This window comes from Myotis myotis, unplaced genomic scaffold, assembly GCF_014108235.1.
Source record: "Myotis myotis isolate mMyoMyo1 unplaced genomic scaffold, mMyoMyo1.p scaffold_m19_p_3, whole genome shotgun sequence".
Lineage (NCBI taxonomy): Eukaryota > Metazoa > Chordata > Mammalia > Chiroptera > Vespertilionidae > Myotis > Myotis myotis.
The window spans coordinates 209,115,105-209,142,907 of NW_023416335.1; the positions used below are offsets into that span (position 1 = coordinate 209,115,105).

Consider the following 27,803-nt stretch of genomic DNA (forward strand, 5'->3'; position numbering starts at 1 on the left):
TATTTTAAAAAAAACACAAAACTCATCTTACTCTTATCTCTTCATGTACATTTTGGCATAGGTTTGGGTATTTGGCTCCACTATGTTTCCTACTCTCTCTTCTCTTTTGAGAAAATCCATCCCCAGCAAAAACTCTCCACTGTGCCTTTTAAAAGTCATTTTATTAGAAATAATCGCAACGATTCAAAACTATTAATGCAAGCCCAACCAGGTTGTCTCAGAATAGAATGACTGATCCATGAACCTCTCTCAATTAATTAGGAAATAGCAATGATGAGTATTTAAAGTGTCAGTGAAAATGGACAATGGATCTCTAATGAAACAGAATGTCTTTGTGTTATTTTAGAACTTACTAGAAAAATATGATTGCTTCCTGACTCTACAAAAGATACTCACCTTGAAGTCGAAGTCGAGCTGTATCCAAAGGAAAAAACACTGTCATTGCTGTCACGCTGCCCTGAAACGTTTAAAAAGGCTTTAGGCATTACACATCACAAGGCAATGAGCCATAACTTTTAAAGGAACAAAAGTTCACTATTAACAATGGGTCAAATTAAGTTTTCAGTGAACAAATACATGCAACATTTTAACCTATTGGGATTATTATTGTTCACACTTCTATAGTTATGTACCTAAACAGAAGTATTACATTTTCTGGAAGAAATATATTTCTCTCTCTCTGATATTGAAAAAGCTTGTGGTGGTTCCCTAGCGATGATAATCTTAAGGGTTTGGAACCTAGGACACTTGTCAAAGATAACAGGTAAATGGATTTGTAATCTTTCACAGGTCAGCTGCTATTCTTATCCACTGGAATCAAAATATCCAATAATCATACAAATAACTATTTCTATTCTCCGTGTTCAATCAAGATATTCACCACAAAGTAAAAGCGTAAGAACCATATTGTTCTTTTTAAAAAATTATTATTTTTTTTTTTTACTTTTTTATTGTTGACACTATTACAGATGTCTCAATGCTCACCTCCCCCACAGCCACCTAATCCCCAATCCCCTTCCCTCTGGCCATCACACTATTGTCTGTATCTATGAGTTATGCATATATGTTCTTTGACTAATCTCTTCATCTTCTTTCATCCAGTCCCCCCTTCCCTTCCCCTCTGACAGCTGTCAGTTTGTTCCAAAGTATCTATGCCTCTATTTCTATTTTGTTCATCACTTTATTTTGTTCATTAGATTCCACGTATAAGTGAGATCATATGGTATTTGCCTTTCTCTGACTGGCTTATCATATTATTCTTTATAATTTTGTTTGCTGTGCTTTAAATAAAATAGATACAATCTCTTTACTAGAAATTACATAAATAATTCATCCAAGATAACACAATGAAAAAATGATCAAGGAAAAAAAAAGAAGCCAACAGCCAGACTTTCCATTCATAAGATCCTACAAATAAAAACAAGCATGTAGTTAGGGATGAAATTATACACACGAAATCTCTCCTGGGTTTATGGTTCTCAACCCAGATGCAGGCCCACTGGTGGTATATATTCTCAGCCAGAAGTCAAGTTTTAGGCTACTGATCGAATAATGGTTAAGTACAATAAACAAAAATTTACTAGGTCTCTTATCTATATAAATAGGTCAGCCAGCTCCGGCCAGGTGGCTCAGCTGGTTGGAGCACCGTCCTGAACACCAAAAAGATCATGGGTTGGATTCCCAGTCAGGGCACATACCTAGATTTTGAGTTCGATACCCAGTTGGGGCATGTACGGGAGGTAATAGATCAATGTTTCTCTCTCACACTGATGTCTCTCTCTCTCTCTCTCTCTCTCTCATCAACAAACATATTCTCTGGTGAGAAATAAATAAATAGGAGAGAAACCAAGATGGCGGCATAGGTAAACACCTGAAATTGCTGCCTCGCACAACCACTTCAAAACTACAACTAAAAGACAAAACGTAAGTCATCCAGAACCACAGGAAGGCTGGCTGAGTGGAAATTCTACAACTAGAAGGAAAGAGAAAAGCACACTGAGACTCAGAGGAGGCTCATGCGGAAAGGGCTGGCAACTGAGGACATGGTTGTCTTTTTCAATCGGGAGGGAGACACATGCTCCCGACGGCTCTGAACTCTAGTTCCGGGCGAGTGTCTGGGGACCCAGACTCATACGGGGAGAAACTGGACTGTCTGGCAGTGGGCGGAACTCGAGGGCAGCTTTCTCTCAGAGGTGCTTGCAGCGATTACCGCGGGACACTGAGACCCGGGGCCTCTTAGGGCAGGGCTGAGGATCAGCCATAGCTGTTTGCTCTGCTCTGTTGATTCCCTGAGACCCCACCCCACCCAAGCTATGCGCAGAGGCTTTTGCATATGAATGGCCTGGCCCTTTGCAATCTAAAATTACCTAACAAACTATAGCTGGGTCAGAGAGACCCAGAACATCCAAAAGAAGGCCCAAGGCCCCACAGCAGCTTGCATTGCTTCCCAGCTGGGCCTCATCTGGGCACTTCCAAACCCCAAACAAAGAAGAGGAATCTGCAGATTTCTCTGTAGCTCCTGCTGGGTAGCCTCAGGCAGAGGCTAAATTAACATCTCCTTAGAGATCCAAGAGCAAGTGTACCCAGTGGTCAGAGTGGGACCAACCAGATCACAACTCCTCAGATTCATAAGGGACACACTCAGGGGGTAGACTCAGTGAGCACCAAAGCCCCACTGAAGCAAGTCTTGCCCCAGAAGGGTGTCTCCAGCACAGAAGTTCTCCCACAGTAGATACAGCTGATTCTCACAGCCAATTGGCCTGGAGGTCAATTCCTCCCAGTGATACCTACAACAATTAAGGCTTAACTACAACAAGACTGTGCACAAAGCCCACAAAGGGGTGCACCAAGAGTGTCTACCTCAGGTAATTGGGGAGGCTGAGCCACTGGGCCCTATAGGACACCTAGCACAGAAAGCCACTCTATCAACACAGGGAAGCAGCCAAAATGCGGAGACAAAGAAACAGGTCACAAATGACAGAAATGGAGGAAAGCAAACTACTGGATATAGAGTTCAAAACCATGGTTATAAGGTTTTTCAAGAATTTTCTAGAAACTTCCAATAAATTTAGTGAGACCCTCGATAAATCTAGTGCAACCCTCGAGGATATGAAAAAGGACCAATTAGAAATTAAGCATACACTGACTGAAATAAAGAATAATATACAGAGATCCAACAGCAGACTAGAGGATCGCAAGAATCAAGTCAAAGATTTGAAATACGAAGCAGCAAAAAACACCCAACCAGAAAAGCAAAAAGAAAAACATATGAAGATAGTGTAAGGAGCCTCTGGGATAACTTCAAGCGTACCAACATCCAAATTATGGGGGTGCCAGAAGAGAGAGCAAGATATTGAAAACCTATTTGAAGAAATAATGACAAAAAACTTCCCCTACCTGGTGAAAGACTTACAAGTCCCGGAAGCGCAGAGAACCCCAAACAAAAGGAATCCAAAGAGGACCACACCAAGACACATCATAATTAAAATGCCAAGAGCAAAAGACAAAGAGAGAATCTTAAAAGCAGCAAGAGAAAGAAACTCAGTTACCTACAAGGGAGTACCCATACGACTGTCAGCTGATTTCTCAACAGAAACTATGCAGGCCAGAAGGGAGTGGCAAGAAATATTCAAGTGATGAATAGCAAGAACCTACAACCAAGATTACTTTATCCAGCAAAGCTATCATTCAGAATTGAAGGTCAGATAAAGAGCTTCACAGAGAAGAAAAAGCTAAAGGAGTTCATCACCACCAAACCAGTATTATATGAAATGCTGAAAGGTATTCTTTAAGAAGAGGAAGAAGAAGAAAAAGGTAAAGATACAAATTATGAACAACAAATACATATCTATCAACAAGTGAATCTAAAAATCAAGTGAATAAAAAATCTGGTGAACAGAATAAACTGGTGAATACAATAGAATCAGGGGCATAGAAAGGGAGTGGACTGACAATTCTTGGGCCGGGGGGAAGGGGTGTGGGGGGGCGGGAAAAGACTGGACAAAAATCATACACCTATGGATGAGGATGGGGCGGGGATAAGGGCAGAGGATGGGGTGGGAACCAGGTGGAGGGGAGCTATGGGGGCTAAAAAGAGGAACAACTGTAATAATCTGAACAATAAAGATATAATTTTAAAAATAAATAAATAGCTCAGCCAGCTTGACAGGGAGAACACTGTACTGTCTTATTAGTATTCTTCAAAACTCAGATTAAATGTTACCATCACCCCCCCCACACACACACTAGGTTACAATTGGTAGTTCATTCCTCTACATTCCCACAGCACTTGCTTACATCTCTTACAGCACTTATATTATGGTTGAAAAATATTCCATTTTCTTATACATAATAGTTTTTTTAATCCTCGTCCAAAATTTTTTAAAATTGATTTTAGAGAGGAAGGGAGAGAGAAAAAAACAACACATCAACATGAGTGAGAAACATTGATCGGTTGCCTCTCCTATGCCCTCAACCAAGGATCAAACCCACAACCTTTTGGTGTACAGAATAACGACTTGCCAACAAACTGAGCCATCTGGCTAGAGCACTAAACAGCTTTTTAAGATTGTGACTGAGGACTCCATTTTCTGATTGTTGCTGTTGTCTATGCTTCTTGCTCACAATGCCTTGTTTCTCTTTGAGTTCAGTTAGTTGGATGGAGCTGGTAATTTACCTTAGAATTTTATTTTGGGGCATTCTTTTCAACCCCATGAAGATAAGTATCTCTGGAAAGGATATGTTAGGCACTTTGGCTCCATCCTGCTGGAATCACTCTTAAGTTATTGGTTTTAGGTTTTCAAATGATGCAAGTAGTGGGAGGGCTTGTGGTTTCAAAATCTCACTGGTGATCCACTCCCCACCCCACTCCCGGCCCCTAATCAGTGCCAAGGTTGGAGATAGCTGATTTTCCTGGGGAGAAGTAAGATTATTTCCTATTCACCTTTATAGTATATTCCTTTGGGAAAGTCGTCTTGGACAGACTTTCTCGCCTTCCCTGTATCTCTGGAAGCTACAAACCTAAAGTTCATGTTTATCTGGTTAAGCAATTTCTGCTCTCCTTGCCCCTGGGTCCTGCCTTTACTCATTCTACAGTCTGAGTGTTCCTTATATTCTTGTCACCTTATTAATAGTTTTAAGAAGTTATTTTTTATTTTTTTATTTTTATTTTATTTTATTTTTTTCCTTTATATTTATTTATTGATTTCAGAGAGGAAGGGAGGAGAGAGAGATAGAAACATCAATGATGACAGAGAATCATTGATCGGCTGCCTCCTGCACACCCCCTACTGGGGATCGAGCCTGCAACCCAGGCATGTGCCCTTGGCCGGAATCGAACCTGGGACCCTTCAGTCCACAGGCTGACGCTCTATCCACTGAGCCAAGCCGGCTAGGGCAGAAGTTATTTTTTAAAAAACATTTTATACAAGTTTTTATTATAAAGGGAAATTTTCAGGAGCAGTTTTGATTAGCTCCTGAATTAGAAACAGAAATCACAATGTATTTTACAATATAACTATTAAAATATTGATTATTAAATTACTTAAAATATTATTAAAATATTTAAAATTTGTGAATGTGTTTATCTTTTACAGTTTATTCTACTTCATTCTTATTTCATAATAAACTTCTAGAAGAGCAAGTTGGTAACATATCATATTTTGAATCTATTTCCCCATAATATCTAACATGATATTTCTATATTCCCTGTATTTGTAAATATATTTCGAACTTAACCCCCTGCCTCCCAAAAGTTTATAAAAGTTAGTAGAGTAACAAGTACTAAACAAAAGCAAATTAAAACAAACATAAAACAGCAACCAGTTTACCTTGGATATGAAAATTAGGAAAATGACAAAATCAGAGAGGATCTCCCTCCCATCCCCCTGCAGAAATCTGAAGGCAGGCACTTTGTACACAGGTATCTGATTAATGACACACCACGGGATATTCCGGAAGTTATCCAAGTAACCTCAGGAGCTTCCAACCAGAAAGACCAGAACACAAATACAAGCACTACTCTAGCAAATTACATCTGATATAAAATAGCAAGTCATTGAATCAGTTTGAGTTGTAGCTAGAAAAACAAAGGGATATCTGCTAGAAGAACTATAACGGGGAGAATCAATATTTCTTGCTGATTTACTGGATGTGGACTACAAGAGAGAAGAGAGTCACAGGAATAAAGACACCATTGACAGAAAGAAGAATGTCAAAAGAGGGACCTCATTTTAAGAAATTACTAGTTCAACCTTAGACATAGTGAATTTGAGATGATAAATTAACTACACTCACCTGGGTTCTATGGTATCATACAGCCTATGCACAAGATTCTATGTCTTAGCAATCATTGCACTATACTGTACTTGGTTAAAGAGTTTTTCTTCCTTATTAGACCACTAGAGGCTTGGTGCACAGATCCGTGCGCCGGTGGGGTTCCTCGGCCTGGCCTGTGGGGATTGGGCTGAAACCAGCTCTCCAACATTCCCTGAGGGGTCCTGGATTGCGAGAGGGCAGTTCTCAGGTGACACACCAAGGAATCCAGCTCCCTTCTCTCTTCTCCCAATATGATGTCACTTTCTCTCTGTATTGGTCTCGCTTCTTTCATCTCACTTTACCCTAACTTTGGCGGTAACTGACGACTTGTGGGCATTTAGCTGAAAAATGCAATTATTTAGCAAACAGGGTTTACTTAGCCTGGAATCTAGTCGGCCTCGGGCAGGACCCTGCTCAATGTCAGGCTCCTGCCCAGGCCCTTCGGCCCAGGCAGAGTCCTGTGACAGTGGGATCCTCCTTCTTCCCGCCTGAGCTGCTCCTTTGCCTCCTTCCCTCCCCGGAGGTTGCCCGCTGGCACAACTGTCCGCAAGGAAGGAGGGAAGCTGCAGCCTGTTTCCCAGCCGAGAGTGGTAGTGGGAACATTCACTGCCTCCACTGGAAGTCGATATTAAGCAGATGGGCTGGCGCCAGACATTGGGGCCGCAGCCAATAGGTCCTGCACGTCTCATCATTTAGCTAATCGAGTTGAAAAGTTTCTGTAAGGGCCACACCCACGACCTGCAATGGGCTAGAGGCCTGGTGGGGAGCCAGACCCAAAGTGGGGAGCCAATGGGCTCGAGGCCCGGTGCGCCGGTGGGGTTCCTCGGCCTGGCCTGCGGGGATTGGGCTGCAACCAGCTCTCCGACATCTCCCGAGGGGTCCTGGATTGCGAGAGGGTGGTTCTCGGGTAATGCACCCTGGAATCAGGCTCCCTCCTCTCTGGTTCTAGGTGCGTCACCTGAGAACAGCAGCTGCCAAGTCAAGGCAGCTCGGCAGCTCCTGCGTTGAGCGTCTGTCCCCTAATGGTCAGTGTGTGTCACAGCTACTGGTCAACTGCTCAGCCCATTGATGGCCACTTAAGCATATATATATATATGTATATATACACACACACACACACACACACATACACACACACACATATATATATATATATATATGCGCCAAGGGCAGAAACCTAACAATTAAGTAATTATTTAATGACTAAATAGCTTTAAAAAGAGTATTATTTTTTAATCCTCACCCAAGGATATGTTTTTAATGATTTAGAGAGGGAGAGAAAGAGAAACGTCAATGTAAGAGAGACACATTGACCAGTTGCCTCCCGTACACACCACAGGCGAAGTCAGTTGGCAGTACCATACTGCAGCCTAGGAGAGAGATGACAGCTAGAGATAAGAATGGCAAGAAAGGTCACATAAATCATTTTCAGCCTAAATTCCTGGGCATTTCTGGTTCTCTCTCTCTGTTATAAATAATCCCAGAGTGGACACCTGGATTTCTTAATGTATCAGTATCTACATTTCAGATTATATATAAAAAACATAGATAGTTTACACATTTTCTGGGTAGAGTCTCTCCTATAAAAGTAAATAAACATCCAAAGTCTACTTTTTAATTTGGCCAACACAAACACTCATGGAGTTGAACTGAAGTACCTAACACCACAGACAGAGCCAGAATGAAATAGTGGGGGAAATCTGTTGTTTGGTCCCCTATGCATGTGCAATATTATGGAATAAAAGAGATGGACACACATAGATATAGAAGCAGAGAATCATGCCTTTTAAGTATATATAATGATATTTGGGTTGGCCTTCCAACCAAGTCACCAAATTCTATCATTTTTAAAATGTTTATTCAGTCGCCATGGCCATGGAGCTGGAGCGAATAAAAAAAAAAAAAAGAAAGGCTGGGAGCTTCGGTCGCCAGGGGGCTTGGTCAGTCTGAAAACAGCCCTCAGCCCCTCACCCAGGCTGGCCAGGCACCCCAGTGGGGACCCCCACCCTGAAGGGGGTTTGGGCAGCATGAAAACAGCCATCAGCCCCTCACCCAGGCTGGCCAGGCACCCCAGTGGGGACCCCCACCCTGAAAGGGGTTTGGGCAGCCTGAAAACAGCCATCAGCCCCTCACACAGGCTGGCCAGGCACCCCAGTGGGGACCCCCACCCTGAAGGGGCTTTGGGCAGCCTGAAAACAGCCATCAGCCCTTCACCCAGGCTGGCCAAACCCCCATGGGGTGAGGGTCCCCACTGAGGGGCTTGACCAACCTGCAAACAGCCATCAGCCCCTCACCCAGGCTGGCCAGGCACCCCAGCGGAACCCCCACCCTGATCCAGGTCACCCTTCAGGGCAAACCAGTCAGCCCCAACCCGTGCACCAGGCCTCTATTCTATATAATAAAAGGGTAATATGCAATTTGACCCTAACAGCAGAAGGACTGGGAATGACTGGTCACTATGACACACACTGACCACCAGGGGGCAGACGCTCAATGCAGGAGCTGCCCCCTGGTAGTCAGTGCGTTCCCACAGGGGGAGCTCTGCTCAGCCACAAGCCAGGCTGATGGCTGCCAGCATAGCAGTGGTGGCGGGAGCCTCTCCTGCCTCCACAATAGCACTAAGGATGTCTGACTGCAGCTTAAGTCTGCTCCCTGCTGGAAAGGGCTTCCAGGCTGCCTGAGGGATGTCTGACTGCCAGCTTGGGCCCGATCCCCCAGGGAGGAGGCCTAAGCCAGCAGGTGGACATCCTCTGAGGGGTCCCAGACTGCAAGAGGACATAGGCCAGGCAGAGGGACACCCCCGAGTGCACAAATTTTTGTGCACCGGGCCTCTAGTCTAGAAAATAAAAGGTGAGATCTGCTACAAGTGAAGGGAATGGGAGAAAACCTCAATTCCACTGGACTTCTAAACCTGGGTACAAATAGTGTATTTGCAAGAAATATCTGAAAAAGAAAGGAATGATTATGGCCTTACTACAGTATTCCAAGTATTGTGCTAGGTGCTCTACAAGTGTTACCACATTTACTTCTCAGGAGAGCCCAGTAAGTGAAGTGTTATTGTCCCTGTTTCATAGAAAGTTAGAAAACTAATTAAACTTAGGAAGGTGAACACACAATATACAGATGATGTATTATACAATTGTACACTTGAAACCTATATAATATTATTAACCAATGTAAACATAATGCATTCAATAAAAAAATAAAAGCTAAAAAAAAAAAAAAGACTGCATAAAACCTTTACGATTGGTTTCTGAAGTCTTTTTAATGACAGGATATAGTACAGTGATGGTGAACCTTTTGAGCTCGGCGTGTCAGCATTTTGAAAAACCCTAACTTAACTCTGGTGCCGTGTCACATATAGAAATTTTTTGATATTTGCAACCATAGTAAAACAAAGATTTATATTTTTGATATTTATGTTATATATTTAAATGCCATTTAACAAAGAAAAATCAACCAAAAAAATGAGTTCGCATGTCACCTCTGACACACGTGTCATAGGTTCGCCATCACTGATATAGTACATATCTGATGTTTGGGGCCATATAGCACCATTCTCCTTTCCTAAGGGTGGGCTGATTTCCTTTACTTCTTCCCACTGCATACAATCTTGGTAGGATGGTAAATCCAGGTGCCCACCCTCTACCTGTTACAGTCAAGGGGTGAGCACATGGCCTTGAGCATGACTAATAGGGGCTAGAGGGGGTGGAGGGGCAGAAGAAATAGAGATAGAATCCACTGTTTCCAGTGGTGGTGCCCAACAGACATTCTGTAGCGACTGCTTCAAAAATCTCTTGGGAGTCTGTTGGTTCCTTCCTATTTCAAGTCTTCAGCCTCCCCACTGAACCTGAGAGCTCCCAAAGAACCTGCCAATAGACTTCCGTTTTGTTAAATTACCCAAACTCTGTTTCTCCAGCTTGTAACCAGAGAACTCTGATATACATGGAGAAATGCTATATATTCTGAAACAAACACATCAAAGAAAACTCCAGAATCCATACCAGTTATATAAACAAAAAAACCTATTTGTAAATACTTATTTGTATATAAATATAAACACAGAGAATGAGGAAGATACAACCACTTTTTAACAAAGTTTCTAATAAACTTTAACCCAAATATCTTTGCATAGTATATGAGACTCTTAGACTTCATATCCTTCTACTCTCTCCCATCTTTTACACCAGCTATGTTAGAACTAGCTTGAGCCCTAGCCGGTTTGGCTCAGTGGATAGAGCATTGGCCTGCAGACTCAAGGGTCCCAGGTTCGATTCCGGTCAAGGGCATGTACCTTGGTTGCAGGCACATCCCCAGTGAGGGGTGTGCGAGAAGTAGCTGATCGATGTTTCTCTCTCATTGATGTTTCTAACTCTCTATCCCCCTCCCTTCCTCTCTGTAAAAAATCAATAAAATATATATTTAAAAAAAAAAAAAAAGAACTAGCTTGAAGTTCCCTGAATGCTGATGTATATATTGGGGCCTTTGAACATGCTTTTTTGTCCTGTCTAAAAGTCTCGTATTGCCTTCCTATTTCACTTTGCCTAGCAAATTCCTATTCTTCCTTCAAGACCTGGTCTATATATGCCAACCATGAGGATTTCCTGTCACCTTCACAGGTGCAGCACCTCTTCTTCCTTGGTACCACCAGGGGCCTTGTCCACTCTTCCACTTTGTACTTAAGAGCTTCTTGAGGACAAGGACTCTTACACTGACCTTTATATCCAGAAGGCCTTGTACAGTGAATCAACAAACCAAATCTACTTGGTTTCTATTTCTAAAGGCAGGTACTTTGTGTATATGGTAAAAAGTCCAGTGTATCCTGGCCGGTGCACCAAAAGATCACCGGTTTGATTTCCGGTCAGGGCACCTGCCTGGGCTGTGGGTTTGATCCCCAGTATGGGGTGTGCAGGAGGCAGCCGATCAATGATTTTCTCTCATTGATGTTTCTATCTCTCTTTCCCTCTCTGAAATCAATAAAAAAAATATTTTTAAAAAATAATAAAAGCAATGTTGTGACATTTTTGTGATGAAACTTTTTCCTTTGGAAGCAACCAGAAGAAAATAGGGTCCATGTTGTGTGGCTTAACCTTACTTAATACAGAGGTTTGCAAAGAGTTGAGAACCACAAATGAATAACAAAATACAATGCAAATTCTCACTCAGATATGTGCTAGGAATAGTACTGCCCCCAAGGAAAGCTAGAGAAAAAAAGTATTCTTACAAATCTTTCTATTGAAAACTCTAACATAGTTTATGGGCGAAAGAAAGGCCATAGCCAATTTGGGGTGCATAATTTCAAGAACTTTTAAAAAGAGAAAAATAGGCAATAAAAAGAGGGGGAAAGTGATATGTCTTTGTAGGTTAAATAGAAATATATCATCTCTTCCTCCAGTCACTCTCTATAGCAAGGGTCAGAAAACTATGGCCACAACAAATATTTCCCATTCTATGTTGGATGTACTCCAATTATTCACTCTGCCATGCCATCAAAACACTAAAAAAAAACCACCCAAAAACAAAAAAACGCTTCTCAAGTAACCATTGGACTTTCATGTTGGTAAAACATCAAAGTCCAATGGTTACTAAAATCCTCTTTTTTTTTTTTCTCTTTTTTTTTTTTATATATTTTATTGATTTTTTACAGAGAGGAAGGGAGAGAGATAGAGAGTTAGAAACATCGATGAGAGAGAAACATCGATCAGCTGCCTCCTGCACATCTCCCACTGGGGATATGCCCGCAACCCAGGTACATGCCCTTGACCGGAATCGAACCCGGGACCCCTCAGTCCGCAGGCCGACGCTCTATCCACTGAGCCAAACCGGTTTCGGCTAAAATCCTCTTATTTGACCCATCCATAGCATCTGACCCAGTAGGTCTATGCCCATCTCCACGTGACATTCAAAACATCACAGTCTCTTAAGTTTTCCTCCTACCCCTACTGGCCTCTCCACAGTCTCCTTTGCTAGTGCTATCTCACTTTCTTAACCTCTTAATGTTGGTGCTCCAAAGCTTGGTCTGAGAGACTTTTCTCTCAGTTCATACTCATTCTTTAAAAACATATTTTATTGATTTTTTTACAGAGGGAAAGGGAAAGGGAGAGGGATAGAGAGTTAGACACGTCGATAAGAGAAACATCGATTCAGCTGCCTCCTGCACACTCCCTGCTGGGGATGTTCCCGCAACCAAGGTACATGCCCTTGACTGGAATTGAACCTGGGACCCTTCAGTCCGCAGGCTGATGTTCTATCCACCGAGCCAAACCGGTTAGGGCCACACTCATTTTCTTGGTGAACTCATCTAGTCTCACGACTACACTTAGGCATTTCAAATTAACTAGTCCAAAACCAATACCAAACTTATATCCCCCAAAACCTGTTCCGTCACAGTCTTCACCAGCTCAATATACGGGAACATCATCCTTCCAGTTGCTGAAGCCAAAAACCATTGGGAGTCAACCAACCCTCATTCTGTTACACCCCATATCCAATCCACCATCAAACCCTGGTGGCTCAACCTTATATATTCCAGTTTAACGATCACTTTTCACCACCTCCATACCATCCTGGTCCAAGCCATCATCATCTCTTGCCTGAGATGATGTAATAGCTCCCTGACAGTTTCCTTGCTTCCACCTTTGCTCCCTTATAGTTAGTTCACTCTGAACAGAGAGAGCAGTCAAGGGTGATCAAGTTTACAATGTAAAGCAGCCGCAGCCAGTTTGGTTCAGCGGATAAAGCATCAGCCTGCAGACTGAAGGGTCCCAGGTTCAATTCCAGCCAAGGGCACATGCCTGAGCTGCAACCTCAATCCCCCAGGAGGGTGTGTGGGAGGCAGCTGATCAATGATTCTCTCATTGATGTTTCTATCTCTCCCTCTCCCTTCCTCTCTAAAATTAATAAAAAATATATTTTAAAAAATAAAATAAAATGTAAATCAGCAAGTTGCTGCAATTGCTAGCTAGCTCCCTTTCCCACTCGGAGTTAAAGCCTCACACAATGTGATCCCCTGAAACCTATTGCCTTTGTTCCCTCCACTCCAAGAACCAGGCCCCACGCCCACCCGAGAGCAAGTCAAGCAAACTTCCCACTCAGCCTCTTTACTCTGGCGAAAGGCTCTTCTCATTTAAGGAAGGAACCGAGATTCTTGAGTCCCGCACTGCCATGAACTACTGTATCATCTAATTCTCATAACCACCCTGTGAGGGAAGTTTCAATACCCCCACTTTACAGATTGAGAAAGTGAGGTTTACGGGCCACCCATCTAACAAGTAATGGAGTTGGGGTTCAGCCCTGATTAGACTGCACAGTACATGAGCTCTCCGTGAGTTTCGAGGGGCTCTAGGGAGAGCGATCAGTGATACTCCTCTTAAGTCCCACCAATTCCCACAGCTGCAGGTGTGTGTTGACAGTTAGAGAAAGAGAGCAGAAAGGGCGGCAGACAAAGAAGATGAGAACCCGAAGAGGAACTTACCCAAGTCAAGAATGGAAAGTTTCAAGGAAAAGGGGGAGGGGTGTCAAATGGAACTGAGACACCAGAAGCCCAAGAACCCAGCACATGCCTCACGGTAAACACACGTACGACGGACAGCAATTCTGACCCGGATTTTTAAAAAAGTGTATCTTCTACCAATAATATTGGCCAGAGATATCCTATTCGGTAGGCACTTCCACATGCCCGCAGTTCAGTGTGTGGCAATAGGTGTAGTTAAGCATGTGATTCGGCAACACAGCATCACATCTAGGTGTCCCTCGGCCCATGTGAGAAGCTGGTGTGTTGGGTTGGCTGGGGTGACCATTACATTTCAGAAGGCAAAGGAAGCAGCACTGATCTTCTGCCCGACCCCTGAGGGTATGTGGGACCACCTGTCTACATCCCAGCTGGTCTCTCAAGAAGCCGGAGCGGTAGCCAGGGCCGGAGGGCGAGTGCCAGCCCTCACGCCAAATTCTCCCCGCAACTTTCGCCTCGGGCCCCTCCCTTTCCGTCCCACCGTCAGGACAGGAGAGCCCAGACCCGTACCCACACGATCTCCCTCATCCCCATCCCCCAGACACATCCCGGCCGTGACCCCAGAGAAACCCAAGACCCGCAGCGGCCTGGGCGTGAAAACCCCGCCTCACCACGGCTCCGGCCACAGCGTGGACCAAGCTTTCGTAGGACAGCACGGAAGCCATTGGTGCGGTTCCCCTCAGACTGAGCCACACTTTTCCCGCAGGAGCCGAGGCCAGGCGGGTGAGGAAAGAGGAGCCAGAGTCCCGGGCTAAGCGTCACAAGCTCCACCCTCTCGGCCCCGCCTCCTCCGGAAGAACCACTTCCGGGTCGTAGGGCGCCCTGTCTCCCAGCTAGAGGACGCCGGGGGCTGAAAACGCCCCCTTGGCTCTGATTGGCCCGTACAGCGCGTGCGGGGCGGAGCAGCGCAGTGTTGGCTCCACGCCACGGAGCGGTGGGACAGCCTCCTAGAAGTTCCAAAATCTGGGCAGGCTTGCTTCACACCTACCCAACACTGGGGACTTCAGAAAGCCTAGATCAGCGGTTCTCAACCTGTGGGTCGCGACCCCTTTGGGGGTCAAATGACCCTTTCACAGGGGTTGCCTAAGATCATCGGAAAACACATATAGAATTACAGAGTTTTTGTGATTAATCACTATGCTTTATGTTCAATTTGTAACAATGAAATTGGGGGTCACCACATGAGGAACTGTATTAAATGGTCACCAGCATTAGGAAGGTTGAGAACCACTGGCCTGGATGGTCTTTTTCTCACTTTCCTCTGTAATACAAACTGATGACTGGCAAGATGGGGGACTCAAATCTTCCTGTTTCTCTGCAACTTGATTCATATTTTCTCTCGCTAGAATATTTTTTTCTCTCGCTAGTAGTTTTAAAGTCATATTTTAGCAGAGATATCAATTGGGCAAGGTTCTCCCACTGAAAAACCCTGGCGTGTAGTGGAAAAAGAAATTGGCCTCGGAAAGTCAAAATAATCAGATGCAGGTGGGAACATACTCGTTGGCAACAAGTCTTTAAACTCTTGGTTTCTCCTTTTGTGAAATGGATGTTAATACAGTACTACCAACTTCATTTGCTGTGAGGATTACAAAAGCTAATTTATATAGCCGTACTTTATACTTAAAATTTTTCCCATGTTGTAAAATGAGGAACCAACCACCACAGTACTAGAGATACCATATTTCTAAACTAGCATTCTAAATTATATTGTGAGATACAATGTTTCAGGACTCCAATTTCATTTCTTTACTGGAATACCAGTCACATGTCTCTATCAGTTTTGGTGCCAGCAAGTTTTATAACATCCTCGCTGACAATTCTTGAGTGTTTACTGATAGGTTAACTGCACCGTCATTTTTTATATATATATATTTTATTGGTTTTTACAGAGGGAGAGGGATAGAGTCAGAAACATGGATGAGAAACATCGACGAGCTGCCTCCTGCACAACCCCCACTGGGGATGTGCCTACAACCAAGGTACATGCCCTTGACCAGGCTTGAACCTGGGACCTTTCAGTCCGCAGGCCGACGCTCTATCCACTGAGCAAAACCGGTTACTGCACCGTCATTTTTAAAACTAATTTTTTCTTGTCCCTATTCTTGTGTCTGTCACAAGTGGACCAAGCACTTCCAATTGTTACATCCGTATTAGGAGAAACACCTGTTGGATGTGCACATCAGCACACCTCATGATGTAATCAACAATTCTGCAAGAAGTAACCTCATACAGATAGGGGCAGGAGAGCATAGAATTTAAGAGAAAGACCTTTGAAACTACAAGCTTGGTTAAAACTCCCAGCTCCACAAATAATCAGGGGTGTTATCCTGGACTATTTACTAAGTGCTTGTTTCTTCATCTGTATAAAATGGAGACAAGAGCACTTACCTTATGGTCATTACCAGAATTGAGTCAATATTTGCAAACTGATTACAAAGTGCTTGGCAAAAAGCACTACTTACTTGATGTATGTACCTACTTGGGTGCATTCATTTCAGATATGGTTAAATCTCTAATATGTAAGTTGTTTCTATGTCCCATTAGGCCAGTATTTCCTCGTGTGGCAGATTGCTGAATGTTACTCCAGGTCTTTTCTGCATTTCTTCTGTGGTAATATTTTGTTGGGCTCATGACCACACAGCTATGCTTGCTCTGCAGCTAAAAAATTTAAGCCTCAAGACAAAGATAAAGCTCATCAACAGGATATGAGAATACAATGCTAATTCCATATATTATCCTAAGTATTTCAGCATATGATTCCCTGGAGCTCTCTTCTGTTTCCTCAGGATAGATATGCTTGCAGAACAAGCATCTTTGGACCCAGAAAAGAAAACCGAATACGGTAGAACTGTTTACCTCTGGACTGAAAAAAATTAAAGCTGATTTATTTAGGCCAGCAATTTTCAACCAGTGTGCCACCAAGAATTTTTAAAATATGCAATATCTGACTACTTAATCAGGGCCATTGACCTCTTTTCCCTTAGATTGCCCATTTAAAAATGACAACAGTGAACACAATAGCTATCTGGTGTGAATGCCCTGCCTTGAACCATAGGTAATATAACAGGAGTTGCATCTTATTGGCCACGTTGCATAATAAGGTTGCATCTGATTGGTTAATTCTTGGTACCAGGCATCCTTATATACAAGTATAAGCACCTAATACTTTTTAAAAAGTCACTTTGGAACAAAAAGGGTAATCACTATTAATTATTCTTTGTGTAAATTAATAAAAATTATACCTATTTTTTGTCAGATTGGCAAAAAACATATTTTTGTTGTGCCACAGAATTTTTTTTTTTTTAAATATATTTTATTGATTTTTTACAGAGAGGAAGGGAGAGAGATAGAGAGTTAGAAACATCGATGAGAGAGAAACATCGATCAGCTGCCTCCCGCACATCCCCCACTGGGGATGTGCCCGCAACCCAGGTACATGCCCCTGACCGGAATCGAACCTGGGACCCTTCAGTCCGCAAGCCGACGCTCTATCCACTGAGCCAAACCGGTCTCGGCGTGCCACAGAATTTTAGTAATTAGTTTATGTGCCATAAGATGAAAAAGTTTGAAAATTGCTGACTAATGTATTTTTTTGTGGGTCCCTGTTAACAGCATTTTATAATATGAAATCTACTATGCCCTGTAAATAAGATGAATGTTAGAGACAAAAGAAATAGAACATGTGCTGGGGGGAAATAGGGGGGTGGGGGAGTCAATATCCAGTTTGAAACCATACTTTATTTTTAATGTAGCTAGAAATATCCAACAACTATATAGTTTTAAGCAGGAAAAACCCTTTACTTTTTCCTTCTTACAGCATTATTAGCACAAAAAAAGAACATTTGTTTAAAATGATATATTGAGTTTCTATGAAAATGAATGTATTTTTTATTTGTGGAACTTAAAAGTCTAAAAGCACAGAACACATTTTCAGAAGACCAGTTTTAGTTTTACCCATTTATGGTTAATATTTGAAATGTTAGAATATACTTAGGTAATGTGTAGTCAAGTAAATAAATCAAATAAGGAATTCAAAAGCAACTGGTCTTCTTGAGTTATTATTCACAGCCTACACTGGAAATTTTGAGAAAGAACACACATTAACAAAAAGAACACTGGCAAGCTCAAATGCTAAGTTTATATGCTGAGTATTTTTAAAGGGCTTAAAAAGCATGCTTAATTAGCATACAGCTTTTTCTCTTATATAAGATGCATTTCTATCTGCTTGTGTACAGCAAAGGATTAGAATCTGAATTGACTTGTAATTTCAGATGTGTGCTATTTAAAAAATGTATTCAATGGAATTACTTTACTGTTCCTACCACTGATTCTTCAAATAAGCAAAGTACATTAGCATTTAAATGAAAGATAGGTAGAAACCTAAAAATTCCTTGTACAGTGCCTGGACTTAGTCTCATTTAATATAGGAACTGAATGTACAACAGAAAATTTATCATTTTCTTTATCCTTGGAGAGGGAAAAAGAGGTGAAAATATGGTTGCAGTATTTCAGAGCTGAATAAGAGAACAATGAATCCTTTATAATACCAACAACTCTACAATAAAGAACCATGGATCTCATCAAGTTTTTAATTCATGTTGGAGCAAAAACTTAGGTTCCCCTCTATGTATCTCAAGTAATTCAAACCTCAGACTCTCTCCAAAATACAAAGATAAACTCAACTGATATTTCCTAAGTAAAAGACCAAACACCAAAGGGAATCCCTCCTTCCAACATCTTCTGTTATAAGATTTCACCAAAGTAGAAATCTAATACTTAAATATGAATTCTCTTGGCCAAGTAGGAAACTACAGCTGTTATGGGTATTACCCTACATAGTCAGTCACTATATGTATTACATATTAAATTAAACCAGCATTAAATATGCTTGCACAATTATGCTGTGAATTATTCACTAGCAGTGATGATGCTAGTGAAAAAGGACTATCTTTAGCCCAAGAGTAAGAGGGAAATGTAAAAACAAGTAGAAAGCTGACAAAGAGTTGGTTATTTTTTGACCAGAAAAGGTAATTTTAAACATAGAAATATAAAAAGAAAAGTATTCCTTATTTCCCCTATGTGGAAATAATATGAAACATTTATTTGATTTATCAGACAAGAACAGAGCTAAGTAATCCAACTCTACTGTAGCATTATAAAAATCACTCCTTCACCAGTGTAAGATTTAAATGCATCTGCACAAGGGTACGTGTTATATAAAATGTAGTAAGACTGCTGCTGCCCTGCCTAGTACTTCCAGTCCCTACCCAGGTCCCAGTAGTTTTATCAAAATAAATCATTTTTTTTAAAATAAAGCATTTAAAAAGAGAAATCAAAATGGTTACAATATATGGTTACTGAGGTAAGCCATATATCTAACTCAAACTTTATTTAAATGTTATATTCGCTTTCCACTAATAAACCTATACTTCACTCTGAGCAATAAATCTTCCATCCTGAAGTATCTTTTGCCCAATAATTCAAAGGAAAACACCAAAATGATTAGTAAAGAAAAATGTAGGGTTTAACACACCCTTTTAATTTGTTTTTAGGTATTTTTAAGGTTTAAAGTGTTTAAACTTTGTAATCCCTAGTAGGAAAACATTATCTGAATGAATACCATAATGGCAAACCACTGTAAAATGTTACAGCTGCATTTGGGGCAGAGGGGTCGGGATTCTCTTCAAAGCACCCCAGCTTTCTTCATGAGAAGGTCAGAGGTACACTGGGTTGTATTATTGCGACATCCATTGGGTGATCCAAGTTGCTTTTCCTTCAGCAAGGGCTTTATTTGTCAGAAGGGCATTATGCTTGACCTCCAAATTTGGCTGACAATTTACTGATGAGATTCATAACCTTTGGGTTGCTCTGATATTTTGACATATTTGCTGGGTTCTGAGCCACATCCTGGAAGGCCACCATAACTTCTGGATCCTGCAAAGAAAGGTTTTGTTTTAAAGTACTTAAAAGTTTTATGGATCTGCCGAAACCGGTTTGGCTCAGTGGATAGAGCGTCGGCCTGCGGACTGAAGGGTCCTGGGTTCGATTCCGGTCAAGGGCATGTACCTGGGTTGCGGGCACATCCCCAGTAGGAGATGTGCAGGAGGCAGCTGATCGATGTTTCTCTCTCATCAATGTTTCTAACTCTCTATCTCTCTCCCTTCCTCTCTGTAAAAAATCAATAAAATATATTTAAAAAAAAAAAAAAGTTTTATGGATCAACAAGTTTTTATCTTAAATCCTACCTATTTATTTAGACCTATAATTTTGTCATGGTCAAGTTATTTGGGATTTGGACAAGTCCCAAAACTAAAAATATTATTATTTTTTTTAAATATATTTTATTGATTTTTTACAGAGAGGAAGGGAGAGGGATAGAGAGTTAGAAACATCGATGAGAGAGAAACACCGACCAGCTGCCTCCTGCACACTCACCACTGGGGATGTGCCCGCAACCAAGGTACATGCCCTTGACCGGAATCAAACCTGGGACCCTTGAGTCCGCAGGCCGACACTCTATCCGCTGAGCCAAACCAGTTAGGGCTAGAAATATTATTAAATGTGCACTTCAAAGTCACTCAATTATATCATTTTACCTAATGGAAAAAAAACAAACATATCAAGTCTTGATATAAAGAAAAGGACAACCAAATACAATTACCAACTATTACAAAGTATTTCCTATAAAACAATTTTTAAAAATTTAAGTGCCCTGGCCAGTGTGGCCCAGTTGATTGAGCATTATCCCATACACCAGTAGGTTGCTGGTTCGATTCCAGTCAGGGCACCTGGCTGGGGGTTCAGGCTCCATTCCTGGTAGAGGGCCTGCAGGAGGCAGTCAATAGATGTTTCACTCTCAGATCAGTTATTTCTCTCTCTCTCTAAAAATCAATAAAAAAATCTTTAAAAAAAAATTTTAAGCTACTCATTCTAAAAGAAAATGAGTATCACAAGCTATTTGGCAATTCAGATCAATATAACTTGGCTAACAGAGTTAACCTTTGTCCCCACACAGAATTATGAAAGAAATGCCATAGTGATATAAAGTTCCACTCTGTTTTTCTATGTCTTACCTGCATGGCTGCAAGAACCTCTGGATCACTAAGAATTTCATTGAGCCCAGGCATTCCTGCCATTCCAGGCATGCCTCCTCCCATTCCAGGCATTCCTCCAGGAAAATTACCAGGCATTCCCCCAGGAAAGCCACCTACAAAAACAAATGAAAAGATTATATAGACATCAACCACATTTTGAAGTAACCTAATAGTATACTATTTTCTACTATGGATGAAAAGGGGAAGTTATAGAAAGTAACTTCACAGGGTGATCCAATCACAAATTCCTAACTGGGTAGGTCACAGTGGGTAGTTAGGCCCCAGGTGTGTAACTTCTTTAGCAAAAGATTTACTTCTTTGCCCTAAGCCAGTCCTGTCTAGGTTAAGATATCTTTGAAATGAGTACCAACCTTGCCCAAGAGAGCACATAATTTTTGTTAACTCTCCTGTAATCCAATTCCCAATCTTGCTTTTCCCCAACTTCATGTAATGTTCCCTCAATTTCAGAAAAGAAATGCATACACGAAACTGCAAAACTGTCATTCTCCAAAGCATGAGATGAGCAACTCTCATCAGTTTTGACTCAAATAAACTCTTATAAAAAATTCTCTATAGCCCTAACCGGTTTGGCTCAATGGATAGAGCGTCGGCCTGCGGACTGAAGGGTCTCAGGTTCAATTCTGGTCAAGGGCATGTGCCTTGGTTGCGGGCACATCCCCAGTGGTGAGTGTGCAGGAGGCAGCTGATCAATGTTTCTCTCTCATCGATGTTTCTAATTCTCTATCCCTCTTCCTTACTCTCTGTAAAAAATCAATAAAATATATTTTTTAAAAATTTCTCTACAGGTTTGGCCCTGGCCAGTATGGTTCAGTTGGTTAGAGCGTCATCCCATACAGGGAAAGGTTGAGGGTTCAATTCCCAGTAAGGGCACATACCTAGATGTTTCTCTCTCACATCAATGTTTCTCTCTCTCAAAATCAATGAACATGCCCTTGGGTGAGGATTAAAATAAATAAATTATCTACAGGTTTGGGCATTTCTTATGTCCACACTACCAATTAAAATGACACACATGTACATGCACAAAGAAAAAGGAGGTTACGCTACTAAACACAAAGTAGTCTGAACATTCTAACTGGATGTAACAAGATAAAATTTTTTGGATTCAATTTTTTTCTTAAAAAATTAGGCTGTAAATCAGACTTTGCTACCTTCTGGGTTCATTTTTTTCCCTAGCAATAAAACTCTTAAAAAAAAAAAGAAAACTAATCTTACCTTAAAATAAAAAGCTCAGTCCTTGGAATTACAAAATTTCTTTAATATTATTTCTGCCTCAATTTAAAGTTAATTCATTCAAGTTTAGTTACTCTTTAAAAAGTAACAAAAAACTATATTCTTCTAGAGCAGTTATTCCTTTAACAACTACATGGAATGCTTGTTTTAAAAAGCTGTGGATTTTTATCTCCACAACAGAAAGAATCAAAATTTCTGAAAGTGAAACTGAAAATGTGCATTTTTAACAAGCACTCCTGGTGTTTCTTCTTTATATTGAGAATAATGTTCTAGCAAAAAGGATTTAATACTACCAGCATGTTTTTTAGATTATAAGCCAAAATTATTTTCTACTCAGTTTTTCACTATTTTTATGTCTGCTGGAAGTATTCTGAAATAACAATTATACCAATATAATTCTAAAGGAAAATACAGGTAACATCAATGTATTCTACAGATCAAGAGTCACTGTAATTAAGCGCCTCACTCCAAAGCAAAATATGGTACAAAGTCATTACTATCTGGCTCAATAATTTAAACATGTGCATAAGTAACTAATAATCACAGATAAGGAGATCTAAGTGGTCTAAAAGCTTCTTTTGCTGCTCCTACTGACTAAAAAACTGGTTTATACCCGTAAAAAAATTACTGATCCAATGCAGTAATAGTTAACTAGTCTGCTTGTCAATCTAGGTAATAAAAAATACATAACAAAAAATTATCTCTACACTAGTCTACGTTAGTGGTCACTTTCTAAAACAAAGGTACCTGACATAAGATCATTTATATTTTGAATAGGAAGTAAACTATGAACTAAAATTTTCTTGCCTTTTCTCCAAATTGCACTCAGCCCCAATATATGTTCTTCCTTTTTAGTTGCTTGGCACATGACCTTTTAGAATAGAGGCTACCTTTTTAGCCAGTGGCAGGCATATAAACATAAGCAGTGTATGGCTGCTTCTAACCCTCCTTAAGAGGAAGCTGGTTACTACTATTAAACAGCTGATTCCCCATTAGAATTGTGAACTTAAGAGAGAACCAAGATGGCGGCATAGGTAAACACCGGAGACTGCTGCCTCGCACAACCACTTCAAAAATACAACTAAAAGACGGAACGGTCATCATCCAGAACCACAGGAAGGCTGGCTGAGTGGAAATTCTACAACTAGAAGGAAAGAGAAAAGCAAGGAGGTGCGGTGCGGAAGTAAAATACTAAGGTGCGGAGGTGCATGCGGAGAGGGCTGGCGGCTGAAGACACGATTGTCTTTTTCAATCTTTTTCAATCGGGAGGGAGTCTCAAGCTCTGAGCTCCAGACTCGCTCCGGGTGAGTCTCTGGGAACCCAGACTCATACGGGAGAAACGGGACTGTCTGGCATCGGTTGGAACTCGAGGGCAGCTTTCTCTCGGAGGCGCTCACAGCGATTGCCGGGGGCCTCTGAGGACAGGACTGAGAGAAGTCATACTGCTCACTCCGTCTGCCCTGTTGATCCCCTGGGACCCGCCCCACCCAAACCATGCATGGAGGCTTTTGCATATGAAAGGCCCGGCCCTTTGTAATCTGAAAATTACTCAACAAACTGCAGCTGGCCCAAGGCCCCAGAGCAACTTGCATTGCTTTACAGCTGGCTTCTGCTGTGTAGCCTCAGGCAGAGGCTAGATTAGCACCTCCTTAGATCCAAGAGCCAGTGTACCCAGTGGTCAGAGTGGGACCATCCAATTACAACTCCTCAGATCCATAAGGGACACACTCAGGGGCAGACTCAGTGAGCACCAAAGCCCCACTGAAGCAAGTCTCGCCCCAGAAGGGTGTCCTCAGCACAGAAGTTCTCCCACTGCAGACACAGCTGATTCTCACAGCCAATTGGCCTGGAGGTCAATTCCTCCCAGTCTTACCTACAACAATCAAGGCTTACCTACAACAAGACTGTGCACAAAGCCCACAAGGGAGTGCACCAAGAGTGTCCACCTCAGGTAATTGGGGAGGCTAAGCCACTGGGCCCTATAGGACACTTAGCACAGAAAGAAGCCAATCTATCGACCCAGCGAAGCATAAAAAATGCCGAGACAAAGAAACAGGACACAAATGACAGAAATGGAGGAAAGCAAACAACTGGATATAGAGTTCAAAACCATACTTTTAAGGTTTTTCAAGAATTTTCTAGAAACCACCAATAAGCTTAATGAGACCCTCAAGAAATCTAGTGAGACCCTCGATGTTGTGATAAAGGACCAACTAGAAATTAAGCATACACTGACTGAAATAAAGAATATTATACAGACTCCCAACAGCAGACCAGAGGATCGCAAGAACCAAGTCAAAGATTTGAAATACGAAGAAGCAAAAAACACCCAACCGGAAAAGCAAAATGAAAAAAGAATCCAAAAATACGAAGATAGTGTACGGAGCCTCCGGGACAGCTTCAAGGGTACCAACATTCGAATTATATGGATGCCAGAAGAAGAGAGAGAGCAAGATAATGAAAAACCAATTTGAAGAAATAATGACAGAAAACTTGCCCTACCTGGTGAAAGAAATAGACTTACAAGTCCAGGAAGCGCAGAGAACCCCAAACAAAAGGAATCCAAAGAGGACCACACCAAGACACATCATAATTAAAATGCCAAGAGCAAAAGACAAAGAGAGACTCTTAAAAGCAGCATGAGAATAACAGTCAGTTACCTGCAAGGGAGTACCCATATGACTGTCAGCTGATTTCTCAACAGAAACTTTGCAGGCCAGAAGGGAGTGGAAAGAAATATTCAAAGTGATGAAAGCCAAGAACCAACAACCAAGATTACTTTATCCAGCAAAACTATCATTCAGATTTGAAGGTCAGATAAAGAGCTTCACAGAGAAGAAAAAGCTAAAGGAGTTCATCACCACTAAACCAGTATTATATGAAATGCTGAAAGGTATCCTTTAAGAAGAGGAAGAAAAAGAAAAAGGTAAAGATACAAATTATGAACAACAAATACACATCTATCAACAAGTGAATCTAAAAATCAAGTGAATAAATAATCTTATGAACAGAATGAACTGGTGATTATACTAGAATCAGGGGCATAGAAAGGGAATGGACTATTCTTGGGGGGGAAAGGGGTGTGAGGGATGCGGGAAGAGACTGGACAAAAATTGTGCACCTATAGATAAGGACAGTGGGTGGGGAGTGAGGGTGGAGGGTCGGGTGGGAACTGGATGGAGGGGAGTTTTGGGTGGGGGGGGGGAAGAGGAACAAATGTAATAATCTGAACAATAGAGATTTAATAATAATAATAAAAAAGAATTATGACCTTAAAAAAAAATCTCTTCCTAGTTTTTATATAAATTTCAAACTGCCTCAATAAGGAAGTATTCATTCATTCTCTGAGTGCTTTTAACTGCTCTACTACTTGTATTATATAGGACTGGTATCATTCAAGGCTTTGTCTCACTGGTAATTTCAGATCACTTGACACAAGAAAGGGAAGAGTGTATATTATTTTTACACTGGACTTAAAACATGCTTGTGCTAATTCCACACAGCACTTTTACTTACTATCTCATGAATAAACAAAATTCCATTATATTTAGAAATACTTTGAATCCATCACAATCATTATACTCTTTTAATAAAGGTACAATGCTTGGGCCTCAATAAATGTCAGCTACTTTTAAAAAGTATACTGCTCGCCAAAACTGCTTTGGCTCGGTGGATAGAGCGTCAGCCTGCGAACTGAAGGGTCCCAGGTTCGATTCCGATCAAGGGCATGTACCTTGGTTGTGGGTACATCCCCAGTAGGAGGTGTGCAGGAGGCAGCTGGTCAATGTTTCTCTCTCACAGATGTTTCTAACTCTCTATCCCTCTCCCTTCCTCTCTGTAAAAAATCAATAAAAATATACTTTAAAAAAAAGTATACTGCTCAATGTATGAGGAAAATACTATACTGTTATTTCCACTAACATAAAATTTTTATTAGAATGAAACTTACTAGAAGCTAACACCCTAAAGATTCTTCAGTGTACTAGGGACTGATGGTATTAAATATAATAAACATATCGGAGCCCCCAAATCAGAACATTCTCCAATTATTTACAATACTAATAGGCTTAATTTTTTTTTAAATACCTGGAAAAGAGCCATACTGAGCTCCTGATTGTCGTCTGGCTTCTTCCTCCTTTAACAGAAAAACAAATTATGTTACAAGGAGGGAAAAAGTCCTGCTGTCCACCCCTACCTTACCCATGCAGAATCATGGAAAAATTTGTAAAAATAAGGTAGTTATAGTATTACAAGAATGAAAAACTTCAAGTGGAAATAATGGACTAAAATATACATACCTTCACAATCCACCCCCCACCCCAAATTTCCAAATGAATTTCTCAATGAGCATTCCTTTGATAATGATTTCAAGTGTTTTCCTTCTACTTGGGAAAGGGACAAAAACCTAGAAATGAATTTATAATACTGATTTGTTGGTCCATGCTTATAAAAACTACATTGTTATTATTTTTAAATTCCAAAATAAAAGCACATGGTTAGATTACTAAAACTGCCATAACTTTTGTTTCCCAGGTTCATCTTTTCCATACTCTATGTAATTCAACAACAAATGCAACTAGAGATTTACTGAATGATTTCTGTTGTTTTCTTAAACACAAAGTAAAAAGAAATATACATAAACTTCCCTCATAACCAATTATAATTTGGAGATACATAAAAATTACTTTTGAAGATTATAAACTATAATCCCCAAAATCAAGCATGATGCTTAAAAATATTAAATGACAACAAAAATTAGGGTATAATCTCTATACATAAAAGCCTAAGTGACCAAGTGACTGAACGACCGGTTGCTATGATATGCACTGACCACCAGGGGCAGGTGCTCAACGAAGGAGCTGCCCTTTGGTAGTCAGTGCGCTCCCACAGTGGGACCACTGTTCAGCTGATAGACCGGTGCCAGACACAGGGCTCACAGCTGGTGAGCGCTGCTGGGGATTGACTGGGCGCGAGCCCGTGGCAGGTGCAGCAGGGCAGGGATGAGCGGGAGCAGCCGACAGGAGCGGCAGGAGGCATTGCACTGCCAGTTTCGGCCTGATCCCCGCAGGCGACGGCGAGGGATCCCACCAGTGCACAAATCCATGCACTGGGCCTCTAGTGTTATCTTATATAATAAAAGCCTAATATGCAAATTATCCCCTTGAGCAGTTGTTCGACGAGGAGACCAGGAATTCGACTGCTCACTATGACATGCGCTGACCACCAGGGAGCGACGCAAAACATGGTGGGCGTCAACGACATGGTGCCGGCAGCAGGCGGGAGTGGAGGCACTGCCGGCCCTGATGGGCCCCGACGAGAACGGGACCATAGCGGGATGGTGGAGCAGGTGAGTGGGCAGCACCAGGCCAAGGCTGGTGCGAGGGGGGGCCCGATCGCCCCGCCAATTGCCCCGCAGACAGCGACCAGCGCAGTGGCGGGGGGCCCAGCCCCAATCAATCACTCTGCAGACAGGATGGTGGAGCAAGTGAGGGGGCGGCACCAGGCCAAGACAGTGTGCCAGGTGGGGCTGCAGGGCTAGGGGTGCGAGCTGGGGCCCAATCTCCGCAGGCCACCACAAGGAACCCCACTCGTGCACAAATCTGTGCACCAGACCTCTAGTCCTATATAAT

General features: G+C 41.8%; 2 protein-coding genes across 2 annotated transcripts in view; both read right to left on the bottom strand.

Annotated features, from left to right (window-relative positions):
- The window catches only part of SLC25A17 (solute carrier family 25 member 17), a 41,099-nt gene extending 26,498 nt beyond the window's left edge, over window positions 1–14,601 (bottom strand). The window contains exons 1-2 of the mRNA XM_036300267.1: window positions 14,437–14,601; window positions 397–457 (exon numbers count right to left, since the gene is read on the bottom strand). Coding sequence (XP_036156160.1) covers window positions 397–457; window positions 14,437–14,490 — 115 coding nt within the window. The 5' untranslated portion in view covers window positions 14,491–14,601. The remainder of the gene's footprint in view (window positions 1–396; window positions 458–14,436) is intronic.
- A 2,942-nt stretch (window positions 14,602–17,543) lies between these two features.
- Window positions 17,544–27,803, bottom strand: part of ST13 (ST13 Hsp70 interacting protein) — a 32,898-nt gene continuing 22,638 nt past the window's right edge. The window contains exons 10-12 of the mRNA XM_036301752.1: window positions 26,260–26,308; window positions 20,899–21,032; window positions 17,544–19,759 (exon numbers count right to left, since the gene is read on the bottom strand). Of these exons, the coding sequence (XP_036157645.1) occupies window positions 19,631–19,759; window positions 20,899–21,032; window positions 26,260–26,308 (312 nt within the window). The 3' untranslated portion in view covers window positions 17,544–19,630. The remainder of the gene's footprint in view (window positions 19,760–20,898; window positions 21,033–26,259; window positions 26,309–27,803) is intronic.